Below are 14,351 nucleotides of genomic sequence, written 5' to 3' on the forward strand. Positions count from 1 at the left end.
CAGATGGCTTTATCTCTTATCCGTGGTTTGGTTTTGTGAGTGAGAAATTCAGAGGCAACTATATAATTTTAAACTTCGATTACCACAGGGAAAGAGATGCATCCCCATGCAGTGGCTTTGACTATTTTAATGGGAATATGTTGGAACCAATGAGAAGGTGATGAAAGACCACAAGAGAGACATTTTATCTTTAGGATATAAGGCCTGTTTTCTGGGGGTTATTTCATTTTTCACAACTTATCCCCCACCTGCTGCTGGGGCACCCTGCAAATGTATCATTCTTGGCATTGCTTTGCTATCCTTTTTGTGCCTAAGATTTCCTGGTTCAGGAGAAAGAGAGGAAAGTAGTCTTATTCACACCTTAAATGAAATCTTCACCTTTCATAGACCCCTTAGAAATAAGGGTTAGGAGTTTAAATAGATCTGTTTATCTCCGTAGTGCAAACATCATGCTACCTTTTGCCTAAAATAAACAAAAGCAACAACCACCAAAGCTGCCCCTATTTAGGGCAGTATTGTCAGTGTAATCCTCTTTCCTTTGTATCCTGAAAAAAACGCTGAAAATTCTTAAGTGACATTAATCAGGGCTTAGGAAATGGTATGGTGGTTGTTTTCATTAGGAAAAAGAGCAAATAATTCCTCCCTACCATGAATACTTGTACTTATAAAGAGTCATTCATAACTGATGTTATTTTAACAATATTGAATATGAGTACATAGCCCTGGATTAACAATAGGGATATTGATTAAATGGACAAGTCTCTGTGGTAGGTACCTGCCTTACTACGCAGAGGCAGATAAGTTTGAATTCAAAATGTATCTTGTTTGCACTCTCTCTACACCAAAGAAGAAAAACTCAGATCCTAGAAAACAGAACCAAGTTGACTCTAAGCTGGTTCCTTGTGACAACTGCTTCTTAAAAAGATTTTACCATATTTATTTTTCCTATGTATTTTAAGGGGAGCTCTGGTAGCATAGTGCCTAAGGCTAAACAGAAGGCAGGTGGTTCAAACCCACCAGCCACTCCTCGGAAGGAAAGTTGGGCAATCTACTTCTGTAGTGATACTGCCTTGGCAACCCAAGGAGGGGTCGCTATGAGTTGGGTCCGACTTGACGGCACATAACAACAACAAGATGCTTTTTCATTGCTTGTAATTATTTATCAGTTCTACCAACATTTCAGTACAGTAAGTACTATGGAGATGTGGTTAACAAAAGTGATGGATACTAAAAAATCATGTTAAGTAAAAACTTAACTCTTAAGGACAATAGAATGGACATCTTTCTGGAATATGGGAAAGTGAAGTGGGAACATCTAGCTGAGCATAGACTACAAAAAGAGCCTCTTTAGGAAAAGGATTTAAACCATAGGAACCCTGCGTCAAAGCTACTGCACAGGGATACTTTACTTTGTGTCATGTGAATGATGCTGAGCTGCAGAACCACTTATATATTAAGGTCCTGAGAAAAAACCATTGAAGGATAATAGCTTTCCTTTTCTATCAAGCTCTCCTCTAATTTCATCCTCCCTGTTCTTACAGATCCTCTGAACCTAAGTTTCTCCAACAACGGGATTTCTTCTACACATAGTGTAAGGTGGGCTTTCCAATATTCCTTTGTGTAACCAAGTATTTATATTACCAAACCTACATGGGAATGTACTCCAAGCTATAACGAAATCTGCTTGCTTTCCTGCTGTTTTCAAAACATGTTGCAAATATACCCTCTAGGTCAGAGGTCAGCAAACTTTTTACTGTAAAAGGCCAAATAGTATTTTATTCTTTGCAGGGCATGTGGTTTCTTTTACAACTCAACCCTGCTTTTATAGTACATAAGCAGCCATAGACAATACATAGGTGAATGAGTATAATTGTGTTCCAATAAAACTTTATTGACAAAAAAAGGTAGTGGCCAGATTTGGGTCACAGGCCAGAGTTTGCTAACCCCTGCTCAAGGGTGGAACTTCAAGCAGTCTTTGGTCTATGGTTGCTGACATTTTAGGATATACAATGAAAATCATCCACAGAAAAAAAAAAAGTTAAAAGCCAATTCTACAAGTTCTATTTCTTGGGTAACACAACAATTATGAAGTTACACATCAAGTTTCTACCTAGAAAACCTCTAGTTATACTCTAGCAGTTTCCCAAGACTGATGTTTTATGACTTATTGAGGAGATATCAAAAACAGAACTAAATGCTAAATGTATTTGGAGATCATTTTTAATTTATAAAAATCTTCTGAAGAATATTAACATAATAGAACTTCTAGAATATCGAAGATTCATTTGAACTCTTTGTTATGCCACCTGTTGCTTAATATACCCAAAGGTGTGATTGTCTAGAAGATATTATACATAAAAACTAGAAAGAATCTAATTTTTTTTTTTTTTCCATTAGGGGCTAGAAGATTTTAATGTAAAAGCTATTTTTTTTCCAGAATTCAGAAAAACTTTTTCTTGTGACCATGGACAAATATTCTAGTTGGAGGAAGCTGGGAGAGATAAAAGTATACATTGAAGAACTTAGAATGCATTTTACAAATTTCTATATTTTGAACTGAACTACACAATTTAATCCATGTCTAATTTCCTGCTTATTCCCTTATATATTATGGTCCCTTAGCACAGATGAAAATTAGAGTTGTATATCTTATTTGTCCCCCATAGGTGCCTGATTTATATTCTTGGTTGCTATGAAGGTTGGGCAATCTACTTCCGTAGTGATATCGCCTCAGAAACCCAAGGAGGAGTCTCTATGAGTTAGGTCTGACTCGATGGCACATAACCACCACCACCACATGATTATTTTTCACTCCATAATGTGTTCTGAATACCCTTAAGGTTAAATTTTGCAATCACATCACTTTTTCTTATTGGCATAAAATTCCTAAGGTGCTGATCTCAGACTTCCATGTAATGGTTAGAACAAAATCAAAGGAAAGAGATTCAGGGAACCTTTGCTTCCTAGTCATCTATAGATTATGTAATCAGGATAGCAAAATAAAAAGATGCTCTATTTCTCTAAAAAAACCTTTTCTTAATGTATTTAGCCACAAAGAACCTCATAACTACTACAGTTTAATTGAAAGACATGGAGTAGGTACACCTAACAGTTAAGGTGACCCGTTTTGGCTTGTGGAAACCTTGGGTTCTTATAACCCATTTCTGGCAGCATGACCCTTCAGGATATTAATAGTACTGACCCATAAAAACCTGATGTCTTTTTTTGTGATTTTCCTTTTTAGACCCTACAGCTATCACTCTTATGGCCTCATCTTTGAATAACCTAACTCTTCTACATGGGATAGAGCAAAAGTGACTGGAGGGAGCTTGGGGTGTGTAAGCCAGCAGGGCCACTGGTCAGATTTGACCCTTCCAACTAAGTGAGTAAGTGACAATAGCTTTTACATCCTACATAAGTAAATTTAGCCTTATGCTTGAATGCCATCTCAAAAATATCAAACCTCTTATTTATCTCCTATGACAAACCTTCCCCTGCTTGTGAAGTAAGAAAAATTAGAACATTGTTAAGAAAAAAAATCCATTCACGTCTACAAATACAACTTCATTTAGAATTGTGGAACTTCTGCTTGTCCAGTGGTACAGGATTGTCTAAGTCAGTTAAGTTTCCATTCTGGACTCCTTAGATCCACATTTGATAACCACTTGGTTTGTCTACCAGCTTTAAAGATGCTCAGTCATTCCTAAATCCTTCCTCTCTAATCACGCAAAATAAACTACAGGTAACAACAAGATAAATAGGATGTGCTTCTCCTTGCTGAGTGCATTGACTTAAGGCATAGGCACATTTCCCCCTCTTTGAACAGAGATGGTGTAATCCCCTGTCCCAGCACAAGAGCTGGCCAGGGTGACCCTGGAGCATGATGATGAAGGTGAAGCGATGAGAGGTAGCTGATGGCAGGAATTAGAAAGCTACTTTCATATATGGGGGCAGGCCCTACTGGGCCCTGGGGGATACAGTGATCTAATAAAGACATTTGACTCAGTTTATATTAACTTTCAGTGATCAATTCTGGGGGCATGCAGCACTTGACATCTGTGATTCTTGGGTCACTACTCTTGGAGAAAACAGAATGATGGATTGAGAAATATGAATATTCACACACTGAAAAAAAATATAAAAGATCAAAGCCAGAGAGTTTGTTCATACCTTCACAAATAAAATGCATTCCTCTAAATTCTTACCACTCCCAAGAAACACATAAAAAATTATGAGACTTCTTAGGCTACTCTTAATTGGACTTCCGTCTCAAAATGGCTTATTTTTGGGTATGGATTCTGCTGTTAAGAATTTAGATTGGCTTGCTGGTTAAAGTCAGAAGTGTGGATGCACAGCTTTGGAGCCATTTTTCCCTTTAAACAGAGGCATATTGCCCATTTGTTCTTTGCCTGTCAGGCCACTGAGTAGCTTCTAGCCAACTAGGACCAGCTGTTTCCCTTTTGTGTGCTGATTTACCTCTCCTATTCTGACTGTGGGAGAAATCTGTGAGAATGAGAAAAAAGAGCAGGAGTTGGAAGAGCTGTTTAAAATTTGTTACAATTTATCCTCTTCATTCATTGAACTACAGAAGCCCTAAATTTGGCTGCAAAGGTAGGACAGCTCTTTTGAGCTCCTATGGCTGACTTGTATAGCATTGCCCCATCCCTCACTTGAAGAGGGGGAAATTGGCCAGGCTTAACTAAAACGCCAAAAGGAAACCGAATGTCTAATATAAGGCTCTTAGCACTTGAGTGTGACTTGGAGATTCCCGCCATCACTACCTTGAAGTGATACTAAAGGAAAAGATACACTGTTTCTCACACTTGTAGACAATTCTGTAAATGCTCAACACACTGTGTGATTTTGAGTGGTCTAGGGAATTTGGGGCTTTACTTAGTGTTCTAAGAACTTTAGATTTCATCATTGTGGGTAGTGAAGATGGGATGGCAAATGACAGTGGATATCACAGGGTCACCCATGGTTCCTTTTGTACTGAAACTTCATTTTATACAGAGGATATATATATTTACTTATATATATTTATATATATTTATATTCACCCACACACACACACTCACGCATGTACACACCCACACACATACAAGGTCTTTGATAGGCTTTCTGTGTTCTAGTAAAAATAGCTGGCAGCCAACGTCTAAAGCCGAAAAAGGCCTTTATGCTGCCTACAATGTCCACTATGGATAGTCTTTCAAAGGCAGACACTTGTATTTATCTGACAGGTGGAACCAGTTCCTGCTTGGGACAGGAATAATCTTCCGTTGGCGCAGACGCAGATCTCGTAGACCTTCTGCCTCGTTCCTGTAGGCGTGTAGGATCCATGAGGCAGTCTAGGTAGTTTGATTTTCGCAGCATCTAACTTAATCTAGAGTGAGTGAACAGGAAGAAAACAGTCAATCAGAGGCTGTCCTTTATTTTTTTTTGGCATTCAGAAATAGTAAATGATAATCACATATTCAATTTAACTTTAACGACCAACTGAGTGATCACTTTTTCAATTTTATATTAATTACCACCTACTATGTACTGAATATTCTGACTAGTAATCAGATCTGTTCTGACTCTTGGTGATCTCATGTGTGTCAGAGTACAACTGTGTCCTATAGGGTTTCCAATGGCCACTTTTTCAGAGGTAGATCACTAGACCTCTCTTCCAAGGCATCTTTGGGTAGACCCAAACCTCTCAGGTGGCAGCTGAATGCATTAACTCTTTGTACCACCTAGGGACTACTGAATAATCCAGGTGGTGGGAATTCTAATAGGAACAAAACAAATGAAGTCCCTACCTTCATGGAAGTTTTTATTATAACAACACAATCTGCATTTACCTAGATTGGCATTTTGAAAAAGTATATTTCAAGTAGTATGTGAGTAGAGTCCTAGAGTTAAATAGATTTGGAAATGCCAAGTTGAACAATTTTCTTTGCGATGGGCCTGCCCTGACCCTAAATATGTCCATGCACATGTTGAATCTTCAAGAAGAGACTTGAGTATTCAGCACTCTTCAGTCTTAAATAATCAGTAAGCCTCCCCCCACCCCCTTCTTTTAACAACTTACTTGGTGATGTCCTACAGAATATACTTTGAGAAATACTGGCCAAAAAAAAAAAAAAAAAAACCTACAGAATATACTTTGAGAAATACTGGCCAAAAAAAAAAAAAAAAACCAGTGATGGAAGATGCTATTAAACAATTAAACTTGTGATTATAAGTGATTCTTGTAGGGTCCAAATTCTGATAGCAATAAATTGCATCTATGCTGTAGTTATTATTTGTAACTGTATATTCAGAGTTACTGATTGTTTGAATAGAGTTCTGATAATTGGATGCTCTATGTGATTAATGTTTTAAAACAATTAAAGCCAATTCCAGGTCAATCAAAAGGAAGGAATAGTGTACAGAAGCAAGTGGCAATTGATAACCTCTAAGTAGATATGAGTGATAGAACTGAATTTTGCTTTCAAAACTATGTTTTCCTCCTATTTTTATTCTCAAATAGACAAGGTTGTTCATGAATACCATGAAGGGATTTTTAAATATTTGCAGCTGAATCGTATTTTCCTCAGGGACTCAACTTCCTTTGTTTGCAAAAACACAAGCAGCTACTGTATTCACCAAACTGGGATTGTGTTGGGATGAGAGAATGAGTTTCTATAATGCTTCATCCTCTTGTTGCCTAGTGTTACCCTATTTAAGTTGTGGCTTGTTCTGATTTGGAACATCTGTTGGATATGGCTCTCCATTTTCAATGAAAATACAAACAAACATACAATATAAGTTTTGAAAATAATTACAAGTAACATTAGTTCACTTTTAGCCAGATGTATGTGATACACAACTTCATTAGTCTGGCTAACTAAATTAAGGTGCCCTGGTGGTGCAGTGGTTAAGCACTTGGTTGCTAACCTAAAGGTGGGCAGTTTGAATCCACTAGAAACTCTGTGAAAGAAAGATGTGACAGTTTACTTCTGTAAAGATTATAGCCTCAGAAACCCTATGGGGCATTTCTGCTCTGTCCTATAAGGTCACTATGAGTTGGAATCGAGTAGATGGGGATGGATTGTTTTAATGGATTTAACTAAATCTTGTGATGAGAGAAAATTTGAAAATAGCATTCTTTTTGTACAGTTATATAATTCTGTACTTGAAATACATGTTATTATCTCAGAATTTTATAAATTATTGTTGTTGTTGTTGTTATGTGCTGTCGAGTCAGACCTGACTCATAGTGATTCCTCCTTGGGTTTCTGAGGCAGTATCACTACAGAAGTAGATTGCCCAATGTTCCTTCTGAGGAATGTCTTGTGGGTTTCAACCGCCAGTCTTCTGGTTAGCACTCAAGTATCTTAGGCACTACGCTATCAGAGTTCCCATTTTATAAATAATGAATCATAAATGTTTGTTGTTGGTTTGGCTTATAAAATACCTTTCAATTATTTGTTGTGGACAACAAAATCTTCAAATTGTTATTATTGTTCTTGTTGCCACAGTGTAGGATCAACCTCAATGATAAATGAGTTTTGAGAAAGTGAACTTGTTGGAGCCAAATTTTTCTAGATGTCTGTTCTTCTCACCCCTTACCTCTCCATCTTTGGATTCCAGTCTCAGCTCTGTTCTGCAGATGGCCTCCATGTTGCCAGCTTCTGCATTTATTTCTACTCCTTTTGGGGCCTCCATTACCAGAGAACGGGTGGGGGACTCCAACCTGAAATACACACAAGATGGAAGTTAGAAAGCTTATTCAATTGTTTGGTAAATTTAAGGAAAAGTTGAAGCTTGGGGCACTGAGACTGCATTTCAGTATTTAACCTGGGAATTGTTCTAGTTTTGCTTTAAAGCCTGGTCAAATGTACAAAGGGAAACATAGTGGGCATGGGCTTTATTTTGCTGCATTATCACTAAGGATGTAGGGAAGGTGTTCAGGGAGCCTGGCTTCATTTCATTTTTGTTGTTGTGATTAGTTGCTGGCAAGTGGGTTGAAACTGATGGTGACCTTATGTATAGCAGAATAGATTGTTCCCAGTCCTGTACCAGCTTTGTGATTCTTAGTATATTTGAGTCCATTGTTGTAGCTATTGTGTAGTGCCTTTCAACCTAGGGGGTTAATTTGTCAGCATCATATGGGACAATAAGTCTGTTGTGATCCCCAGGGTTTTTATTAGCTAATATTCAGAAGTAGATCACCAGGCCTTTCTTCCCAGTCTGTCTGAGTCTGGAATCTCTGCTAAAACCTATCATCAAGGTTGACCCTGCTGGTATTTGAAATACCAGTGGCATAGCTTCCAGCATGATGGCAACATGCAAGTCACAACAGTATGACAACCTGATAGATTGGTGGTGGTCTTACACCCAATTACTGCTTTATTGATATTATTAACTAAATTCTTATATTAAAAAAAAACTAAAAGCAAACTCACTGCCATCGAGTTGGTTCTGACTCATAGCAACCCCTCCTTGGGTTTCTGAGGCAGTATCTCTACAGATGTAGATTGCCCAGTCTTTCTTCCAAGGAGTGGCTGGTGGGTTTGAACCACCAGCCTTCTAGTTAGAAGTCAAATGCCTTAGGCACTATGCAACCAGAGCTCCCAATATTTGTTTTATTTATTTTTAGAGTCAGGTAATCTCAGCTCTAAACCAAGCTTTCTGAAATTGGTAGCTATTCCTTACACTTTGTTCTACTTTCTGTGTCTTCCATGGAGGTAGAATAGGACAGAAATTAAGAAAAGAGACCTTGGAATCAGACATGTCTAGACTCAAGCCTAGGAGCTGTCTCTCATCTTGGCCAAGTATTTCTTCTCTCCATCCCTCCCTGACACCCCTTCTCTTTTCCAAAATTTCTCAAAGCTTCAACTCTCCTCATCCATAAAGTGCTTTAAATTGTGCCTGGCATGTTGGAAATGCATAATATGTCTTAAGTATTACTATTAGTTTTACTAGTATTATGATAAGGAGCTGCAATGCTACAGTGGTTAAGGCATTTGGCTGCTAACCAAAAGTTCAGTGGTTTGAATCCACCAGCCATTCTACAGAAGAAAGAGGAGGCAGTCTGCTTCTGTAAAGATTTACAGCCTTGGAAACTCAGTAGGGGGTTGCTACAAGTGAGAATTACCTTGACAGCTGTGAGTTAGTGAGTATTGCAATTGATACTACACAAGTGAATCCCAAAGAAATCTCAGGCCTTACTCTCCAATGCAGTAATCAAAAGAAGATTGCAAACAGATAGTGATTGCCAAGGTTAGAGATGAGGTAGTTTGACTACAAAGAGGCAGCAGGAGGAGATGTTTCCATTGCAGTGGTGGTTACCTGACTCTACGTATTTGTGAAAACTCACATAACTGTATTCCCCAAAGTGAAGTGAATTGCACATAAATTAAAAACCAAATTAAAAGAAGCAGCAGCCACACTTACCCTAAACTAATTATTACCTTCAACATCGAGGATATGCTCCTTAGAAAGGTTTTTTCTAACTCATATAATAAGAAAAATATCAACTACAACTCAGTCACCCTTTCAATATTATAAATGTTAATGTGATTGTCAAATATAAATGTAAACAGATCCTCTTCTCTGTAACAACAACAACGAAAGTATCCCAATGTAGTGGGCATAGGACCTGAGCAATGGCTCTCACAACTCTACTTCAGACTAATCTCCTCAGTTTCCTTTCTCTATGTCCAACTTTTGGACACCTCAGGCATGTTAAAAACTAAAAGTATGTCCATTGCCAACCTCTGACTCCTTTTTTGCTTCAACTAATCCCTCTGGGTACAGTTAACTCCTTGGGCTTTGGTAAGTGGCAGGAAGAGCAAGGGGACCACTGGATTGCCACCACTGATGGAACCCCAGCCACATTACACAGATGCCAGGAGAGGACACTCCACTACTTTTCACTTCCAGATTCTTCCAGGCATAAGCATCATCTCCATTTATTTCTTTTTCTTTTTTTTTTTTCCTTCAATTACTCAACCAGACTAATAAAAAGAAACAACAGGTCTATAACCACTTGTGATTGAGTCAACTCTGAGTAAGGGTGACTCCATTTGTGCTCCATAGGGTTTTTAACCACCACTTTTTCTAAAGTAGACTGTGAGTGGAGTAGAACCTCCTACCTTTTGGTTAGCAGCTGTTTGCACCACCCAGAACTCTCAATAGGTCTATATCAAACTAACTGAAACCCACTGCCATCGAGTTGATTCTGACCTATAATGACCCTATAGGACAGAGTAAAAGTGCCCCATGGGTTTCCAAGGAAGCAGACTGTCTCATCTTTCTCCTGCAGAGTGGTGGGTGAGTTTAGACTGCGGACCTTTTGGTAGCAGCCGACGTTTTTTAACCACTGTGCCACCAGAGTTCCTTAATAGGTCTATAATACTTGTAAAACATTCCCTTAAATTTGTACTTAACTCAGTCTTCCCTTTCTGACCTCATCCCTTTGTGTGTGACAAAAATCTCCCATCCTACTTTCTCTTCCTCACCAGACTCTCACCAAGTTTGAGCTGTCACCAAGTTGAATGGTTCTGACTTTTAATTATGATTTACTTCAATTGGTATGTAATTTTTCCCACTATCATGTCAGTGAGTAGCTCTGGTAGCACAGTGCCTAAGGCATCTGAGTGCTAACTGGAAGGTTGGTGGTTCAAACCCACCAGCCACTCCACAGAAGCAAGACTGGACAATCTACTTCCATAAAGATTTATAAAGATTTACCACCTTGGAAACTCAATGAGGGTTGCTGTGAGTCAGAATTGACTTGATGGTAGTGGGTTTGGTTTTTTGGTTTGGATCATGTCAGTAAAATTGAGAGCCTTGAGAAAGGGTATCTTGTTACCAAGGCAACAGGGAGTGAAGTCTATTCAGTGTAGCTGTGCCTAAGATTCAAATTCAACTTCATTTACCTTGTCCTGTGCTCTTGACTCCCCTTCACTTTTGGAATATCAAGATAGTTCTGTATCTTTTCCTATTTGTTTCTTTCCCATAAGATCTGGTTGACTTATATTTATCTTGAAGTGTTTTTTTTTTTTTTTAACTATTTTTGTTTCCACTAAGGTTGATACCTTTCTTGTTATACCCTAAGTTTCCCCTCTGATAGCATTGCTTGCTCATGTACAACTTTGTTCACCTCTGTCTCAATGGCACCTCTATCATCCACCTTTCCCAGGTGCATATCTAGATGTCATCTTCCTTCTCCTGTCTTCCCTTATTTCATGAGTTAAATCAGCTTTTAACTCATCTCCTATGTCAGTATATAAGGTTTTCTCTATCCAGGACTGTTTATTGTAACTGCTTCCTAAGTTTTTGTTTGTTGTTATATGCCGTTGAGTTGGACCAAACTCATAGAGACCCCTCCTTGGATTTCCAAAGCAGTATCACTATGGAACTAGATCGCCCAACCTTCCTTATGAAGAGTGGCTGGTGGGTTTGAACCGCCAGCCTTCTGGTTAGCAGTCAAGTGCCTTAGGCACTACGTTACCAGAGCTCCCAAGCTTTTGTTTACTTCCTTCTTTTTCCAATATACTTCACACAAAAATATACTTCCAAAAGTAAAATTTTAATATTGCACTTCACTTACCAACATCTATACAAGTTCTTTTCAGAAAAGATCTGAACTAGTTTATTCAAGTCATTTAGAATTTGGTCTGACCCAGTCTGACCTGTTTTGTTGGTGTCACTTCTTGCCTCTAACATCAGCTGTTTTATTGAGTACTTACTAGGTGATGGACACTATGACACTATGCAACATGTTTTTTTTTTTTTTCAAATAACAAAATTTTATTGTGTTTAAGGTCAAAGTCAACACAGCAAATTAGGTTTCCATCTAACAATTTCTACATAAAGTATTCAGAAATGTTGGGTATATTTTTCAAAATATGTAGTCATTTTCATTTCATTTCCATTCTGGTTGTACCATTTCCAGTACTCTAATTTCCCTACCCCCTTACTCCTCTCTCCTCTTTGCTTTAGAGTAATTTGTGACCATTTGGTCTCATGTAGATGAATTTTTCAAGGAGCTCATTATTCACAGGTGATATGGGATAACTGCAATTTAATATTTAAAGAATATTTCAGGGTGATAGACTTGAGGAGTTGTCTAGTCTCAACCAGTCTAGTAAATTTGGATCTTTTTAAGAATTTTAGTTCTGTTCCACACTTTTCTTTTTTTCCTGTTGTTGTTGTTCTTGTTGTTGTTATTTGCCGTCGAGTTGGCCCCGACTCATAGTGACCCCTCCTTGGGTTTCCGAGGCAGTATCACTACGGAAGTAGGATTGCCCAACCTTCCTTCAGAGTCTTTTTTTCCTAGAGACCCATTTATTAAGTTGTAATCAGGACCAAGACAAAAACAAAGACAATCATCCAGATGAGGGAAGCCATCAGTACATAGCCAGTACAGAAGTCAATGGAACCCACTGAATAACAGTTATGGTTTTTATTATATATGGTAGAAAACAAAGGAAATCATTACAAGATCATGATTGGTGGATGGTCAGTGCATCAGTCAATGTAGGTGAGAGTGCAGAAGTGGGGAAAGTACTGCATATCATTCAGTCATGTGTATTTCACAGTCCACATATTTTCTTTTATAACCCATTTTAACAGCTACACATTGGTTACATTAAGTGCAGGATATTTTGGATGTGTTCATACATGATGTGTAGCATTTGAAGAGAATGATTCAGTATGAAAAAAAGTAATTGTAGGGAAAAATAAAAGGTTTGACATGAAATAGAAATAAAAAATGTATGAAGCTTACAGAACTATGTCAGGTGGAGCACTGGCATTTCAGGCATTCTTTAGATCTCACTTAGCATTTCTGATTAGCATTTGACTGCTAATCAGAAGGCCAGCAGTTCAAACTCTCCAGCCCCTTCTCAGAAGGAAGACTGGGCTATCTACTTCTGTAGTAATACTGCCTCGGAAAACCAAGGAGGGGTTACTATGGGTTGGATCTGACTCAAAGGCAGTAAGTTTTTTTTTTTTTTCTTTCTTTCTTTCTTTCCTCCTACTTCTCTGGTAACATAATGCCTAAGGCACTTGACTGCTAACCAGAAGGCTGGCAGTTCAAACCCACCAGCCACTCCTTGGAAGGAAGGTTGGGCAATCTACTTTCGTAGTGATACTGCCTCAGAAACCCAAGGAGGGGTCGCCCTGAGTCGGTCCGACTCCACAGCACATAACAACAACAGAGCAACAACTGCCTCTGAAATCAACTGGAATGGCTCCAAGGCCAGAGAAGCAGACTCAGAAGTAACTTGCTGTCTTGTTTTCCCTTAGTCTTGGGACTACCAGGGTACTGCGAAGGGGAATTTCTCTGAGACCCATCTACTCTTGTGAAAGGCTACAATAAGGCAATGACAATGAGACAAATGGTTATCTTGTCTATAGCCCATTTGAAGGTCCTTTGGGGTTCAGCAAGATTTAATACAGTTTCGTTCACATGCTAATCTTTCCACTGAGAAGAAAAGGCTCCCAGACTAGCCCTGTGGCACTTGCAGGGAGCAGACAAAGCCCTCCTGGAGTGATGCCATCAATTTTGACCATAGACTAACAACTACAACAAAGGTAGTATTATACAAGGGAAAATCAAGAATGCTTCTTCCTGATGGGAGCCAGAGAACCTCCTGGTGGCTCTTCAAAGTGAACACTGGTTTCATTAGGGGACCAAACCCACTGCCATCAAGTAGATTCCAACTCGTAGTGAGTCCCCCCATAAGGTTTTCATGGCTGTAAATCTTTATGAAAGCAGACTACCTTATCTTTCTCCCACAGAGCAGCTGGTGGGTTCAAACTGTCAACCTTGTGGTTAACAGTCCAATGCCTTAACCACAGTGCTGCCAGAGCTCCTTACCATTAAAAGGAGGAAGAAAATGAAGTCTTACTGAAGAAAACAACAACAAAAACAAACTCACTGCCATCTAGTAGGATCCGACTCATAGCGACCCCTCCTTGGGTTTCTGAGGTGGTATCACTATGGAAGTAGTTTCCCCAATTTTCCTTCTGAGACTTAAGAGATCCAGAACTGTAAAACTGCCAGGAAAAGATGTCCACAAGTGGGAACATGTCCCCAAGAATGGTGGTTCTCAAATATGTGTGTCAGAGTCATCTGGAGCACACGTTAAATCCACAGATTGCTGGGTCCCAGCCCCAGAGTTTCAGATTCACCTGAGTGGTCCAAATGATTAAGTGCTTGACTACTAGTGGAAAAGTTAGTGGTTTGAACTTACCCAAAGACCCTTCAGATGGATCTTGGCTCAAGGCAGGGAATTCCAGAAAGATGTTTACTTGTGTTTTATTGACTATGCAAAGGCATTTGATTGTGTGGATCATGACAAATTATG

The 14,351-nt window shown here is 38.9% G+C and overlaps 1 protein-coding gene across 1 annotated transcript in view; it reads right to left on the reverse strand.

The window, feature by feature from the left end:
• Positions 1-5,209: 5,209 nt before the first annotated feature.
• Positions 5,210-14,351, reverse strand: part of SGCD (sarcoglycan delta) — a 639,197-nt gene continuing 630,055 nt past the window's right edge. The window contains exons 6-7 of the mRNA XM_007946410.2: positions 7,600-7,723; positions 5,210-5,383 (exon numbers count right to left, since the gene is read on the reverse strand). Of these exons, the coding sequence (XP_007944601.1) occupies positions 5,210-5,383; positions 7,600-7,723 (298 nt within the window). The remainder of the gene's footprint in view (positions 5,384-7,599; positions 7,724-14,351) is intronic.

The sequence above is a fragment of the Orycteropus afer genome, unplaced genomic scaffold (assembly GCF_000298275.1).
Source record: "Orycteropus afer afer isolate SDZICR_OR568_19922 unplaced genomic scaffold, OryAfe1.0 scaffold00160, whole genome shotgun sequence".
Taxonomy (NCBI): Eukaryota; Metazoa; Chordata; class Mammalia; order Tubulidentata; family Orycteropodidae; genus Orycteropus; species Orycteropus afer.